Source organism: Mauremys mutica, chromosome 3, assembly GCF_020497125.1.
Source record: "Mauremys mutica isolate MM-2020 ecotype Southern chromosome 3, ASM2049712v1, whole genome shotgun sequence".
NCBI classification, from domain to species: domain Eukaryota; kingdom Metazoa; phylum Chordata; order Testudines; family Geoemydidae; genus Mauremys; species Mauremys mutica.
The window spans coordinates 52,570,355-52,586,626 of NC_059074.1; the positions used below are offsets into that span (position 1 = coordinate 52,570,355).

The 16,272-nt window shown below is 37.8% G+C and overlaps 1 protein-coding gene across 2 annotated transcripts in view; it reads right to left on the bottom strand.

Moving 5' to 3' along the window:
* Positions 1 to 16,272, bottom strand: part of LOC123366947 (protein eyes shut homolog) — a 442,182-nt gene that overhangs the window by 362,047 nt on the left and 63,863 nt on the right. For both annotated transcript variants that reach the window (XM_045010895.1, XM_045010894.1), the window contains exons 2-3: positions 13,092 to 13,205; positions 5,127 to 5,249 (exon numbers count right to left, since the gene is read on the bottom strand). In XM_045010895.1, the coding sequence (XP_044866830.1) occupies positions 5,127 to 5,249; positions 13,092 to 13,205 (237 nt within the window). The remainder of the gene's footprint in view (positions 1 to 5,126; positions 5,250 to 13,091; positions 13,206 to 16,272) is intronic.

The following is a 16,272-nucleotide window of genomic DNA, read 5'->3' on the forward strand; positions in this document are numbered from 1 at the left end:
TAAGGTGCTATTGGAGACTCTTGTTGATCCAAGATGTCATCACTTTCACTCAGCAGTTCCTTCTCTTCTATTGTGATGTCCTCTGAGTGAGGCAAATGTAAGGCCCTAGATCTAGAATGAGGAGCATTAAAATGATCTGGATACTGAGACTGTGGGATCCGTGAAGTCCATTATGGTCACGATTGAAAATTATAAGGTTATGGCATATGATATCAAATAGGTGTCATCCAAGATGCAAGAGTCATATCAGAAGCATGAAGTGTACTTCTCTCATAGTGATCAGTCTTTTGAAAGTTCAGGAGAGAATGGCACTGATCTTGGTGATGGTTTCTTGCTAGATTCTGTGGACAAACTCAAAGCAGCAAAGAATCCTGTGGCACTTTATAGACTAATAGACATTTTGGAGCATGAGCTTTTGTGGGTGAATACCCACTTTGTCGGATGCAAGTAGTGGAAATTTCCAGGGGCAGGTATATATATGCAAGCAAGAAGCAAGCTAGAGATAACGAGGTTAGTTCAATCAGGGAGGATGAGGCCCTGTTCTAGCAGTTGAGGTGTGAAAACCAAGGGAGGAGAAACTGGTTCTGTAGTTGGCAAGCCATTCACAGTCTTTGTTTAGTCCTGAGCTGATGGTGTCAAATTTGCAGATGAACTGAAGCTCAGCAGTTTCTCTTTGAAGTCTGGTCCTGAAGTTTTTTTGCTGCAGGATGGCCACCTTAAGATCTGCTATTGTGTAGCCAGGGAGGTTGAAGTGTTCTCCTACAGGTTTTTGTATATTGCCATTCCTAATATCTGATTTGTGTCCATTTATCCTTTTTCGTAGAGACTGTCCAGTTTGGCCGATGTACATAGCAGAGGGGCATTGCTGGCATATGATGGCGTATATTACATTGGTGGACATGCAGGTGAATGAACCGGTGATGGTGTAGCTGATCTGGTTAGGTCCTGTTATGGTGTCGCTGGTGTAGATATGTGGGCAGAGTTGGCATCGAGGTTTGTTGCATGGATTGGTTCCTGAGCTAGAGTTATTATGGTGCGGTGTGCAGTTACTGGTGAGAATATGCTTCAGGTTGGCAGGTTGTCTATGGGTGAGGACTGGCCTGCCACCCAAGGCCTGTGAAAGTGTGGGATCATTGTCCAGGATGGGTTGTAGATCCCTGATGATGCGTTGGAGCAGTTTTAGCTGGGGACTGTATGTGATGGCCAGTGGAGTCCTGTTGGTTTCTTTCTTGGGTTTGTCTTGCAGTAGGAGGCTTCTGGGTACACGTCTGGCTCTGTTGATCTGTTTCCTTATTTCCTCGTGCGGGTACTGTAGTTTTGAGCATGCTTGGTGGAGATTTAGTAGGTGTTGGTCTCTGTCTGAGCAACTCTGTCGGGTTAGAGCAGATGCGGTTGTACCTCAGTGCTTGGCTGTAGACAATGGATCTTGTGGTGTGCCCGGGATGGAAGCTGGAGGCATGAAGGTAGGCATAGCGGTCGGTAGGTTTTCGGTATAGGGTGGTGTTAATGTGACCATCACTTATTTGCACCGTGGTGTCTAGGAAGTGGACCTCTTGTGTAGATTGGTCCAGGCTGAGGTTGATGGTGGGTTGTTAGTACTATAAGGTGCCACAGGATTCTTTGCTGCTTTTACATATCCAGACTAACACGGCTACCCCTCTGATACTGGACAAACTCAGAAGAACAAAACTCTTCAACAGGATATGCTTTTAACCCTGGGGGTGACTGGAATCTGAATAGGGCTCACATATTTCCTCTGAATTACAAATGGATGCAGTGCAATGTTCATAATAGTTTCTGTAGGCTTCAGTATCAAAGCAGCTTTTGAAACCACGGACAACCAGGACACACATAAGAGTGGTGGTTCGTGTTCTGAGTTGATGCTGAACTCTGCTGGAGTAGGATATGAAGTCATAAAAAAGGCTGCATGACAAACATATTTAAAAATTGGGAGATTTTGGTTCAGCCACAGGGCTAATAGCTGGTGGCCATGGTACTGAGGCTGACAGACAAACCAACTAATAGACAAACCAACTTTAGCTAATTCTGCCCCCTTCCCCCCACCAATGGGTTAGTAAAAAAAAGTATATAAAAGAGACTAAAGTACAGTCACTTCATTAACTATGTAAGAAGAGAGACTACAATAACTAAGAAGACATTGCTGGTTAAAAGATTCTGGCCTCCTGTATATAGGGCACATAAGCACCAAGAGTGAGATCCACAGATACTCAAGGAAGAAACGGGGTTACTGTGAACAAAAAAAAATTTGCCTATTCACCTATCTGGGATCAGAAAACACTCCTTGTCCCAAAACACTGATCCTTTAATACTATAGGGTCTGGATGTCTCAGAAATACTGTACAATTAAAACAAACCATCAGAGGAGAAATATGATGAAATAAACCTTTCTTGCTGTATTTTTTGCCCAGATTTCTGGAAATTTTGCGAGTAAGTTTACTCAAGAGATTTCCATACAAATTTTTTTGACTCTAAAAGTTTTGACTCAAGATAAACTTTCAATAAACAATTGATTTTTTGGGTGATTAAAGAATTGGTTTTTTGAACCAAACTCTGAACCTTCTTCATGGTGTAAAAGAGAGAAAACAATATCATCACTTTGACAAGAGTTTTGCATTTTATTGATAATCTATTTAGCTAGGCAGTAAACTCAGTGCCCAGTGTAATAATGAAAAGCACAAATACCGATAATTTGGGAATAGTGTACTGAAGCATAAGGAGTATTCAGATCATAAAAGTAAAGCTTTTCTTTTCAATTATTAAGTAGCCTTTTGTGAACATTTATATATTCTAAGTATTCAAGATAAAATTAGAGAAAATAAGAAAGACAGATAATGAAAATTAAATATCCACAATGAATGGGCAAAATTGTAAATTAACAACATGTAGCTGTAACAGTAATAATTTTGTAGCCGAAATTTAACATGCGATAGAGTCTTAACTGGGCATTCACAATTTAATTCTTTTCTTCTTTCAGTTCTCCTACATAAATTAAATCTCCTATATAAGTGAGGTGTGTCTGCTGGACTACAGTGGAGTTTATGATTTCTGGTCCGACTCTTTTCTCCTTTGGGTGGAAAGAGTTCTTCAGAGAATTAAAAAGTGACACAAACAGTAATTTGTTGTTTGTACTCCAGAAATAACAGAATGGTGTATAGAACACACAGAAGTGGTGGTAAATGGGAAAGAATATGGATATCCTCTTTACTCTGAGACACAGAAAATTCCATTTCCCTTCATATCTAAATAACAGCCTGCAAAGGAAATAAACAGACTATTACGCCCAGGGGCAATCCAGTTGTCTCCAATTCCATTTCACACAAGTGAAGATTCCTTTGAAGGACTAGGGTGTCAATGGGAGCTTAGGTCTGATTTGAAGAGAAACATTTTTTGAAAAATGCAACAGAAAAAAGTTCCATGATTAAAATGCAACATCTGAATATTTAAAATCTATATTTAAATTATGTTGATGATGGTGAATGGTCCTAGACAGAGGTATATGGAAACAGAATTTCAAAGAACAAGCATGATATTGGAAATGGCAAAGCAAGAGTCCTCACCAATAAGCCCCTAGACCACTCCTGCGGATGAAAGGGATAACACATGCTCATTCTAAACCTCTTGGGCTGAGGCTCTGCTGAAAGTCTGTTGACTGAACACTGTCAATTATGATTGTGGGTTTTGTGATATGGACACCACCTCAGCCCAGTGTAATGGAGTTGTGTTTCAAAGGACCAAATTATCCCCAATTCCTATTAATAGAGGCAATTCAGAGCTTAATGCTGATAGTGGTTATCTCATTGAAAAGTGATATTTCATTTGTGACGCTAGCAATACTGTATAAAACTGCAATTATACCAGTGAGAAATTGTAAACAAGTTCATTCTTGCTGCAGCTACCATTGTCTTCACAGGTCTGAAAAATGTGTGTATTATATTACACCCCTTTCATTCCATGCACATTCTTCACCATTTAGTCCCAAAGGATGAACAATTCAGAGCTGAAAGAACAGCAGCATTATCACCAGGCTGAAACCTTTTATTTTCACACAGACGGCTCCTTTCCACTAAGCTCAATAGCTAGCCCTATAGTTTTCATTCATCTCCTTGTCTCTTCCCTTTCCCCACATGTCCATCTCTTCTTTCAATCCCAGCATGCAGCACTTCATAGGCATTCGGGTGTATCTCTGGTCTCTCTCGGGTTTATCTACACACTTAAGTTGGTTCTTATACTATGCTCTTCACCATGGTATGCAAGTACCTCTCTCAGACTATCCAGCACATGACCACCATCCAAGCGCTACCCACAGCCTTGGCTACTACTGTTTGTCCTCCCATTTTCCATCGCTGTTACTGCTGTTTCATCTAACTCTCCAAAACAGCAACTCAAAAATCAATATGTTCCAGACAATGACCTTGTGGCATATTAGTTATTATGCCCCTGCCAAGGCAGCTTTATTAGTTTTCCCATGAGCCCTCTAGAGGCTTCTGATGTGGATCAGAGGTCATGGAACAGGCTGACCCCGATGCAAGAACTATTTGCCAGTTTTCTTAATCTTATTATATACTAAATAAATTTGCACTTGCAAAGCCATTTATCATTAGGATTGTGTTGTACCCTCCTTGAAGTGAACAAAGTGTTCTCCTGCTTAGAATTGAATCTCATTCTTGCTTTTTCTCCAAATCACAAAAAAAGCATGGTAGTGATACAATCTTCAAAAGATAAACATTACTGTATATAGCTGTCATTGACTGACTGGCTAAGCTTTGAAATGCTATTCTGCTACACATAACAGGCTAGATATTTTCTGAACATTTTCTGTCTACTAGAGGTTTTTTTTATTATTATTATTATTTGTTTTTGCACTTGCTTGCTATCAGTTAACACAACAGCATTTATATCCGCAATCTCTGCTCATTTTATAGGAGGGAATTAAGATAAATAATTGATAGGACAGGATACCACACTGGGGGCTGAATCTAGTTTTATTAACACTAAAACAATGAATAAAATGCAATCAAAAGAACTGTTTATTTATTTTTAATTTTAGAATAGGTAATAGAGAATTTAAATATGTATTATCTTATTTAGAGTTTAAAAAATCTTACCAGTGAAGCCTGGAGGACAAACACATGTGTAGTCTGCAACCAGGTCTAAACAAGTTGAATTGCTTCTACAAAAGCCGTAAGTACACTCATCAAAGTTGATTTCACAGTTCAGACCTTCAAATCCTTAGTTGGAAAAAACAAAAAGCAGTTTATTATTAGTTTATACCTATGCCTTCTTTTCTAAGATCCAATTATTGTAAATAAATCAATTCTTATCAAATTACTCCATAAAAACCAGAAATAATTCTCTTTTATGGTTTTACTGCAAGCTCTTTTAAAAGCCTTTTCTGTTCTGTCATTAGTACATTATCACTTTTGACCTTCAAGGATACTTTTAAAGAACTAGTATTTGGAAGAACATACACAAACATAAGGATCTGGTATTCCTTAAATCCACTTTTAGTTTTTTTGATTTAGTAATACTCTGTGAAAAAAATGTATACATTTTAAGATCACTTGTGAAGGACAATGGTTTGTATTGATTTTTTGGGACTGATTTGCTAACATAGCTTAAAATCAATATTGATACAGTTTTTTTTAATCTATTTATTTTATTTTCATTACTTAGGGTTAGGGTTTTTTACAAAAGTCTTTTCATATGCATTTCAAGTTGATATCTAGATCGTTTAGCAGTCTAACTCCCATATCATCAAGGGCAGCAAGGTGTTGCTGTCCTCCCTCCAATCTTCTAATTGTGTACTCAACAACATTTGATCATCTTCATTGCTAGCCCACAGTCATACTCTGAAGATTGGGCGTAGCCAAATTTCTGCATTGTGGCAGCTGCTGTGCCTGTTCTAGTCAGCGGAAATGGTCAATGGAGAGAGACAGTATGACATAAAAACCATTGGTAGTACACTAGTCTGCGTCAGCAATTCTTGTCAAGTCTAACACACTATTGTCATGATAGATGCACAAAAGGTGGCATGTAAGATACCACTGAAAAACCAATAGCTCACTCATTGTTAATATTCCTCTCTGATGATGTAAAGTTATAGATATGTGCAGAATTATATTCTTAAAATGTGTTTGACAAGTAATGCATAAGTATGGTCTGCCTTAGACAAAGGAATGTGTATCTGTTTGTCTGTCCAGCCTGCTCATCAGTCAGATACAATGAAGGTCTATATACATATAAGGTAAACAAAGCCATCAAGCTAGCAAGAGGGGGAGAAGACAACATAATGTCTATACCCTAGCAGTGGAGAGAAACTTTATCTGGGCTATAAAGACAGACTTTGAATCTCAAATGATAAGCAAATGAATCAATTGATTGTATACAATATTACTGTATTATACAAATGTATCGGGTATGGTCTTTTATGAATGCTAATTGCACATTGCTGATTAATATCATGGTAAAATGTTTGTGCTAAGACTCTATGAAAGAGTTATAAATGCTCACTGCTATTATGCTTTAAAGTCTGATCAAACGAAGGGAGAAATGGATTTTCTCTCAGATAGAAGCAACGGCAACCTCTACCTGTCTCCAATAAAATGAAGCAAAAACAATGGAATCACCATTTACATATGAATCAGAAGGGGGATGGGAATTCCACAGGAATATCATGTGGTCTTCCTGAGTCTGTGAACAAAACAGTGAGTTTTGGAATATATAAGGAAAGAGAAGATGACATCTTGGGATCCAACATTAGACAGAAAAAGGGAGCTAGAGTTTTTGCAAGTTGAGAAAGATGTATCCTTCAACCAAGGGGATTGAAGTCCCTGGAACACATGACTGTTGAGAAAACGACCTTGAACAGAGATTGTAGCTTATTAAGTTAGGCCTTACACCTTAAAAATCATATTTTAATGTTATTTGTTTGTAACCATTTGGTCTTTATCCTTGTACTTGAACTCACTTACCCTCCCCCTTTTTGTTAATAAACTTGTTTTATTTTTAATCTAAACCAGCCCAATGCAGTGTTTGAATTGAAGTGACTGTTAACTCCAGTTAAAGTAGTAAGCTGTGCTTTTGTCTCTTAAAAGGAACAAACATTATTAATTCTTTGAATGTTCCAGGAGAGGAGTGGACCCTTCAGGGCAGATGGTCTTCAGGAAATTTGGAGTGTATTGGAGGTCACCCTGCAAGTAGTAATCGAGTTTGATGGAGACCAAAATGTGTCTGCGATGTAACAAGCATGCTGCTTGAGTCAGAGTAGCTGAACCAAGCCTGCTTATCACACAGACACTAAATACATGTTATATGCTGGCTGAGAGCATCCAGACAGGGAGCTACAACAGCAGAGCATTTTAAGGCCCTCAGTGACAGAACAAGGGGTGACAATCTCTCGCTAGGCTTGATTGCACCCCCAAACGTGACAGTCACAAAGATGGTCTTTACTTTTTCTAGCTGGAAAGTCTGGCAGACCATTAAAAAATTTCTCGAGTTTCATCTCAGCAAAAAGGAGTCTCCAGTCACTGTAAATGCTATTGCATCCCATCTAGGGGCTAATGGCTGTACACAGAACTTGGATAAATCTTTTAGCTTTGCAGTCAAAACTGAGGTTAGAGAGGTTCCAGGATCCTAATGTGGATTCAGACTTGATGGCTCCTTTTCCAGATAAAGAGTTGGACTAGGCCATAAAGCTTATGAAAAGAGCAAAGGGTCGAGGCCTGGATTATATCCACATAGAATTTTATTTCACATGGGCCCAAAAGCTGGCTGCATTGTTACCTCACCTGATGTTTTGGGGACATCTGCATTGCAAAAGTCTAGCACAGAGCAAAGTTTGTAGATATTCTGAAACCAGAAAAACTGCTGGAAGAGCCCAAGAGCTACCAACCCATCTCTCTCCTTTGTCTTGTGTACAAGCTTATGGAGAAATTCATTCTGATGAACATCAATGAGGTTATCCAAACACAACTGCCCTTTGTTTGGTTCGGCTTCAGATGAGTATTATGAATTCACAATCAAGACATTTACCTAACACAAGGCACTGAAGATGCCTCTGAGAAGGGCAAGATAATTGGTGCCATTATGGTGGATATATCAACTGCATCTGATACTATCTGGCATGTAAAGTTGACTGCCAAATTGTTATAGACTATTCCCTGAAAACCCATAATGTGGTTTATCATGAATATTATAATAAATTGGAGATTCATCTTGTAAGCTGGACACAACTCCAGACAGCTTAGTCATGGACTCCCAGAAGGATCTGTTCTAGCTCCTCCCCTTTTCATACATATATACTTATGACTCAACAACTAAGGCTGGTAAGTATGTATATACAGATGATATCTGTCTCGCTGCTGTGGGTAACAATCTACATGAAGGTTATAGGCTCAGACTTTAGATGATCATGATGGTCCCTTCTGGGCTTAGTCTTTCCTTTTGCACATTGTAGGCCACAGAACCTCACCCACTCTTGCAATAGACCCATACTTCTGGCTAAGTTACTGCAATCCTCAAATCATGATCTAAAGACTTCAAGTTACAGAGAATCCACCATTTACACTAGTTTAAACCTGCAAGTGACCCCTACCACACTCTGCAGAGGAAGGTGAAACACCCCCAGGGTCTCTACCAGTATCACCTGGGGGAAACCAGTTAAGTTTCCCCCACACACACACACATTGCTCCCCTTGGAAGGCTGTTCCAGAACTTCATTCCTCTGATGGTTAGAAATCTTTGTCTAATGTCAAGCCAAAACTTGTTGATGACCAGTTTATATCCATTTGTTCTTGTGTCCACACTAGTGCTTAACTTAAATAACTCCTTTCCCTCTCCGGTATTTATCCCTCTGATGTATTTACAGAAGAAATTGTATCTCCTCTCAGCCTTCTTTTGGTTAGGCTAAACAAGTCAAGCTCTGAGTCTCCTCTTATAGAGTAAGTTTTCCATTCCTCTGAGCAGCCCTTCTCTGTGCCTGTTCCAGTTTGAATTCATCTTTCTTAAACATGGGAGACTAGAACTGCACACAGTATTCCAGATGAGGTCTCACCATAGTGCCTTGTATTACAGTAGTAATACTTTCCTGTCACTACTGGAAATATGTCACCTGATGCACCCTAGGACTGTATTAGTCTTTTTCACGGCCACATCACATTGGCAGCTCATAGTCTTTCTGTGAACAACAAATACATCCATGTTTTTCTCCTCTGCGAACTCTTCCAACTGATAAGTCCCCAGCTTATAGCAAAAATTCTTGTTGTTAGGCCCTAAGTGCATGACCTTGCACTTTTGCCTATTTAATTTCATCACATTTCTATTACTCCAGGTTACAAGGTTGTCCAGACCTTGATCTTCTGATCCTCCTTTGTATTAGTAATATCTCCCAACTGTAAGTCACCTGCAAATATTATTAGCGCACACCCACTTTTTTGTGCCAAAGTCAGTAATAAAAATGTTATATAGACTAGTCCAAGACTGATCCCTGAGGAACTCCACTAGTAACCTCCCTGGAGTCTGACAGTTCATCTTTCACTGTGACCTGTTGTTGTTTCCCCTTTAACCAGTTCTTTATCCATCTTTCAATCCTTATATTAATCCCCATCTTTTCCAATTTAATTAATAATTTCCCATGTGGAACTGTATGAAATGACTTAGTGAAATCCAGGTAGATTAACCTACTGCACTGTCTTTGTCTAAAAAATCAGTTATCTTCTCAAAGAAGGAGATTGGGCTGGTCTGGCATGATCTACCTTTTGTAAAACCATGTTGTATTTTATCCCAATTACCATTTATCTCTATATCTAACTACTTTCTCTTTCAAAATTTGTTCCAAGACCTTACATACAACTGAGGTCAAACTTACCTGCAGTTTTCTGGATCACTTTTTCCCCTTTCTTAACAACAGGAACTATATTAGCAATTCTCTAGTCATAAAGGTACTACCCCCCGAGTATACAGATTGATTAAAAATCTTTGCTATTGGACTTCAAATTTCACGTGCCAGTTCCTTTAATATTCTTGGATGGAGATTAACTGGGCCTCCTGATTTAGTCCCATTAAGATGTTTGAGTTTGAATTTCACCTAGAATGTAGTAATTTCTATTTCCATTACCTTGTTTCCATTAGCCACCCTGTCACTATCCCTAAACTTTTTATTACCCTTATTAAAAACTGAGGCAACGTATTTATTTAGATGTTGGGACAGGCCTAGATTATCTTCAATTTCCACCCCATCTTCAGTGTTTACTGGTCCCACTTCTACTTTCATTGTTTTATTTATATGGTTATAGAACCTTTTACTATTCATTTTAATTTTCTTTGCAAGATCCAATTCTGCTTGGCTTTTGGCAGTTCTCACTTTAACTACACTTTCTCAGCTCTGAGAGGTAGCTTTCCTTGCTGATCCATATCATCATCCATTCCTGGTAAACTCTCTGCTTTCTCTTAATCACTTGTTTGAGATGCTTGCTCATCCAGCTTGGTCTGCAACCCTTCCCTACAAATCCCACAAGCCCCCAGCCATGCTTGGGATGCAGGCTTCATATAGTTTAAGTCAAAGTTGCAAAAACTAATTCTGAGCCTCCTCCACATTCAGATCCTTGAGTTCTTCAGTCCAGTCCACTTCCCTAATTAATTCCCTTAATTTTTTTAAAGCTTAGACTTTTGACATCAAGGACTCTAATTACAGATTTTTTTTTTATACTTCCATGTAGTTTAAACTGAATTACCTCATGATCACTCCCAGGTTGTCCTCACCAACCAATTTTTCCATGAGGTCCTCACTATAATACTAAATCTAAAATGAACTTCTTGTCAGTTCAGTGACTATTTGGAGAAGAAATCTGTCAACTATCACATCCAGGAAAATCTGGGACCTAATATTAGTAGCACTTTCCTCCAATCTATATCTGGGAAGTTAATGTCTCCCATAATCACACAATTCCCAGTAGCATTTATTTTATTAAAAATATTATAGAGGTTTCTATTCATATCCAAATTGGATCCTGGGGGTCTGTATCATACCCCAAGCACTATCCCAAGAGAATATTTAGTGGCTTTCTTCCCCAAAGTGATTTTGACCTAAACAGATTCTGTTTTATCCATTTCATCACTTATAAAGTCCTTTATATTCTACTTCACATTAATAATCACTAGCAAGGACATTAATGCTCTAACCACATCAATAGAGACTTATATTAAGTGATTCTAAAACAGAAACAACAACCTTCCATTTGAATGGTCACCTGGCCAGCTGACCTGGCCCTTACAGTATGTGTTGAAAATTGGTCCATTTCCTTTCCAGCCATTTGCCACTTTTTAAAGAGTCAAACTGGACTGCAGTTTAACATACCAATCCCATCTGGAACACAGACAAACAAATCATCTCTCACACTGCCTTACTAGCAGGAATCTCCTGGGGAGCGAAGGCAAATATTTTATGAACCTCAGTCCTGGCTCTGCTATTTATTACAGTGGGATATTTTGCAGCAGTATAGTGCAGAAGTCAGCACACATATCTCGTTTATTTGAAGCTGAATACAGCTACCCACATCATTAGTGGTTGCCTTAGCCATCCATTAATATCTACAGAATGGATACTATGAGCAACTAACTTTTAGAAAATTCTAACTACTAGGAGTATCAGAGATTTTTTAACAAAATCTGAAGAATCTCCACTCCAATATCTGACATTTTATATTCTTGTAAATGTATTCTAATGCATGGTCACGCTACAAAATGACTATCATTAGTGCTGTCACAGACCAAGGCTGCAGGAAGACCATGACAAATGCTAAGCTATCAGCACCTTCAGTGCATGGCATATTCTCATAATTTCTCAAACTGACCATGGAACCAATTTCCACTGATCCCTAAGTCATAAAGCTTGACAATTACCCTGAGTTCATTAATAATGTATACAGTAACTGTTCTCATTCGCAGAGTTTAATCAGACCCACGTCTCACAGGTAACAAGTAAACTACAGCATGATCAGTATGAATGTCAAGATTTATTTTCCTAACTCAAATGATCTAAGTGAGTCAAGCAGAATAAATAGTGAAATGATCTCATCTAACCTTAATTTTCAACTGATATCCAATACCCATACTGGCTTTAAATTTAAAGCTAACTAATGGTAAAGGTGACATTTTAATAAAACTATTTGCAACAATTTCATTTTATATGATGTTTTTCAAAATAGCATTCACATTATAATGCTTGTACTGGTATCCAATGTCTTTAAAATTTACAAGAAATGTAATGAACAGGAAACTTCAGCTCATACTTTGAACATATAATTTTTTTAGAGATGAAAACTAAGCTGTGATAGATGTTCCAGTTATAAATACACCAGACAACTTCATCTTTCCAAATTATAATACTGATCCTCCTTCTCATAAGCCTCCCACAAAAGAAAAAATCCTAGCAATATTCCCAAAGGAAACTACTCATAAAAGTATATTTAAAAGACTTTCATTGAAAAACATACTCAAAATTAGTTCTGTGAACCTTCCCTGCAATGACACATAGTAGTACACATTGAACAATGTTGTGTTTATATAGAAATAGACAAAAAAAAGGAAGAAAAAGAATAGAACACCTTTTTCTGAATGGATGAGAGAGCTCTAAAATGCTTGGCACTGTATCTTCTTTCCAAAAAGTAGTATTATTTCTATTAGAATGTTGTGTATGATACTCATACTCAAAGTACAACAAATTTAGTTGTACTAGGCATTTTCCTGATAAACTTCTTGATCAAGCATTCTGTAAAGTTCACATGTCCATTTGCTTTCATTACCATCATTCTATCATTGTTAAAATCATGGCTATAGCATGAGACATAACACTTACAAATATACTATTTGTATCTTTTGTGTGAACATTAGATTTGTAGTTTGCTTTGATGGACATAGATGCAAATGAGACTTCAGAAATGAATAACATATCTTGACAGGGAAAAAAGTTCTAACAAATGCTTTGAAGACTGTCAGGAAGACACCTCATAATCTTCAGGCAATTTTTGCAAATTGTCACTTATAATAAAAATACATTATTTTGAACAACGTACCTTCAGGGCAAAAACAATCATATCCATTGACTTTACTCTGACAGACAGCACCATTCAAGCAGGGCCCCGAATCACATCCATTCACTTCTATGTCACAGTATTGGCCTGAAAAACCTGTGTGAAGAATGGAAGGTTTTGATTTTCACAGTTCTCATGTGTATTCTTACACAAAGTTTTTATTTCAAATGTGTTTGCCTAATTAAAATGAAGAAACATTCAGATGCAAATCCCCATTGCAGGAGGAGACTTGAGGACAGAACACTTGTGTTTGATTCTAGCTCTCCCACTGAAACATGGTATTACATTTGACAAGCTTCTTGGACAATATTTAAAAAACAAAACAAATGTCACTGATTTTGGGGTGCTTTCACTTTATGAGCACCCATCATGAAACATGTTTGAACTCATTTCAGAAGTGCTGAACATCCAGATTTCCCAGGGACTTCAATCATCAGTGAAGGAGATCAACACCTCAGAAAGGAGTCAAAGGTATCTCAAACTGCACATGTAAAAACTGAGGAACCACAAAATAGTGGATTGTTTTGAAAACTCCTCTACTTACCCAGCTGTAAAATATCATAATATTTCTTTATCTAAAATGATATTAAATAATTAATATCTGAAAAGTGTTCAGACTTAGTAAATGAACGTTGTTATACAAATCAAATAGTACATATTATCAGTGTATTCAGTAATCCAGGAGAGTGAAATATTTTAGTACTGTACATATTTCAAGATTTTATTAGCATTATTTGTGGAAACATATGAAGTTTGCAACTGAATTATTTTAGAGTGGCAACATGGAAACCACAAAGACTGCAACTTGGATGAGCCAGAAGAATGGAAGGCAAGTCAGAAGATATGCATTAAACAGCAGGTGCTGTATAAATCTGAGAAGTAGTAACACAGGATCCAAGCTCATAAGGTACATAGTGCCCTCCGTTCCCACCAAAAGCAAAAGTGAGGGAACGCAACACCTCAGAGGACCAGACTCTTAGTGCATCGTATTTTACTTGAAGTATCCCAGTTGATGCAACGAGCTGCTACTGCTGACTCCAACAAACAAAGGAAGCTGCTGCTTCAAACCTCTCAGTTCCACCACAGCAACATCAGTGTTTTCAAGTGAGTTGCACTAGTTTTACTGATGATAGAAATTGTCCCCACCCCTTTTGTTTGCTTGTTATTCTGTCATTTTGCTAGGATGTATGTCAAGAACTCCCAATTGTTGGCTGCCTTTGGAACATACTACAGTCTGGCTCCTGGAAGAATTAGATTCAAAGTATTGCATGCATGTAACTTATTTTTTTAAGTGTGCGGATTATATTATTAATATTAATATTTTATAATATTTCTGTGTAGGTAGATTTGTAAATATAACTACCATAAATTATATTAGTTCCATCACGTGGCTATTTCAACTGGGGAAATCAAAAGACAGTGAAATCCATAGTCTGACTTTAACAACACTTGAAATATAGTGATCCAGACCCTCAGCAGGTGTAAACTGGCACAGCTGATGTGTACCAGTGGTACTTCTGGTCTAGAATTTTTAAAGTTGCTACAGTAGGTAGCTATTCAAAGAAGTATAATAGGCTCTATTCAAAAAAAATATTGCATCAGTGTAGCCACTGACATTTGCACAACTACTGTCATTCTGTTGCAGATCTGCCACAAAATACAATTTAATCAGAACTCCTTTTCAATTTAGTTCTTATTTTAAAACATTACATAATGGATAGGGAGTGGATTAGTAATATTTGTGTGTACTGCAAGAGCCACAAAAAAATAAAAAAATCAAGTGACTATATCAGCTGTTTTAAGATATCACTGAGATAACCCTAGAGATTATAAGTGAGCTTTCCTTTTTTATTAAAAAAGTATCATATTCTATGTCTTCTGTGTTAATAAAACAAGAAAAACAACACTGTCCATTTATAAAATAGAAGTGATCCCATATGAAGCTTATATTTGGTTGTATTTTTCTGTTCAATTCCTTTCAACAGTCATTTGATTAAGGAGAAAATCACTTTTCGTATTTATGTTTTCAGGATCACCAAATGTCATGAAATACTTAAACTGTGCAATAATATTTTATTTGCATTTTATTCCATAACAGTTCACTACATCTCTCAGAAGGCACCTATTTAGGTAAGCAAGGCAAGCCCAAATTGTGCTTCACTTGTAAAACAATTTAAAACAAAACAGATGTAAACCAAACCAAATAACATATTTCCTGGTGGTTTAAAAGGCAAAACCTTTCCTATTTTCACTTTGAATTTTTGCCATATTTCTGATTTTGCACCTGTCAGATCCTTTCCATCATTCACACTAAACACTCAAAAGCCTTTGGTTTCATGATGAAACAATATTCTGGAGCATATTTGTGGAAAACCAGCAAATTTGGTCTGGACTGACGGGTTAGAATGATTTCCCTGCAACAAGATAATAAAAAATATATCAATATATGTCCTATAGGGGATATGTCATCATTTTCACCCAGGGAATAAATTTTAGTGATAAAATAGCATATTCCTTACCAAAAAACCCCACATTTTTCTGATGTAAAAGTGAATCATTTGGGTGACTGGCCAATATTTTGCAAAAAGTCTGTCAGGGATTTTTGTGTTCCTGTTTGGTTTTGGTCTATTATGATTATTGTCATGCTGATGTAACCCACACATCTCCCGAGTGTGGTGTTCTGTCCCTTCTAGTGGCACTGGACCACTTAGAGATTAATGAGTCTGCTCTAGAGCTTAGCTAAGGGCCACGTAGAGGCTCATGAACTAAACTCCAGAGATACCAGGTTCGATCCCGCCTGCTGACGACTGGGGTCTGTCTGTGTTACACGAATTCAAAAGCTCTATATGTGAACACAAGGAGGTGAAAGAGCCCCAGACAAGTGATACAATAAGGACTACATTTATTCCAAGAGGAGCCAGAAGGAGGCCTCAGTAAAGATAGGATATCAACAAAAACAGTTTTAAATAATGCCACCCACCCACATTAATGGGTGAGGGAAATTAATGGGGCAGGCAGTGAAATGGGACAGTCCCAGTGGCAAGGGAGGGAGATTCTCACCAAGAGATAATAGGAAGCTCCTCACTGGCGCTTGTTGGTAATATGGGGAGAGGAGTGTTGATCAGCCAGCATTCCCCAGCTCCCAAGAGTTAGCCAAGGGTAG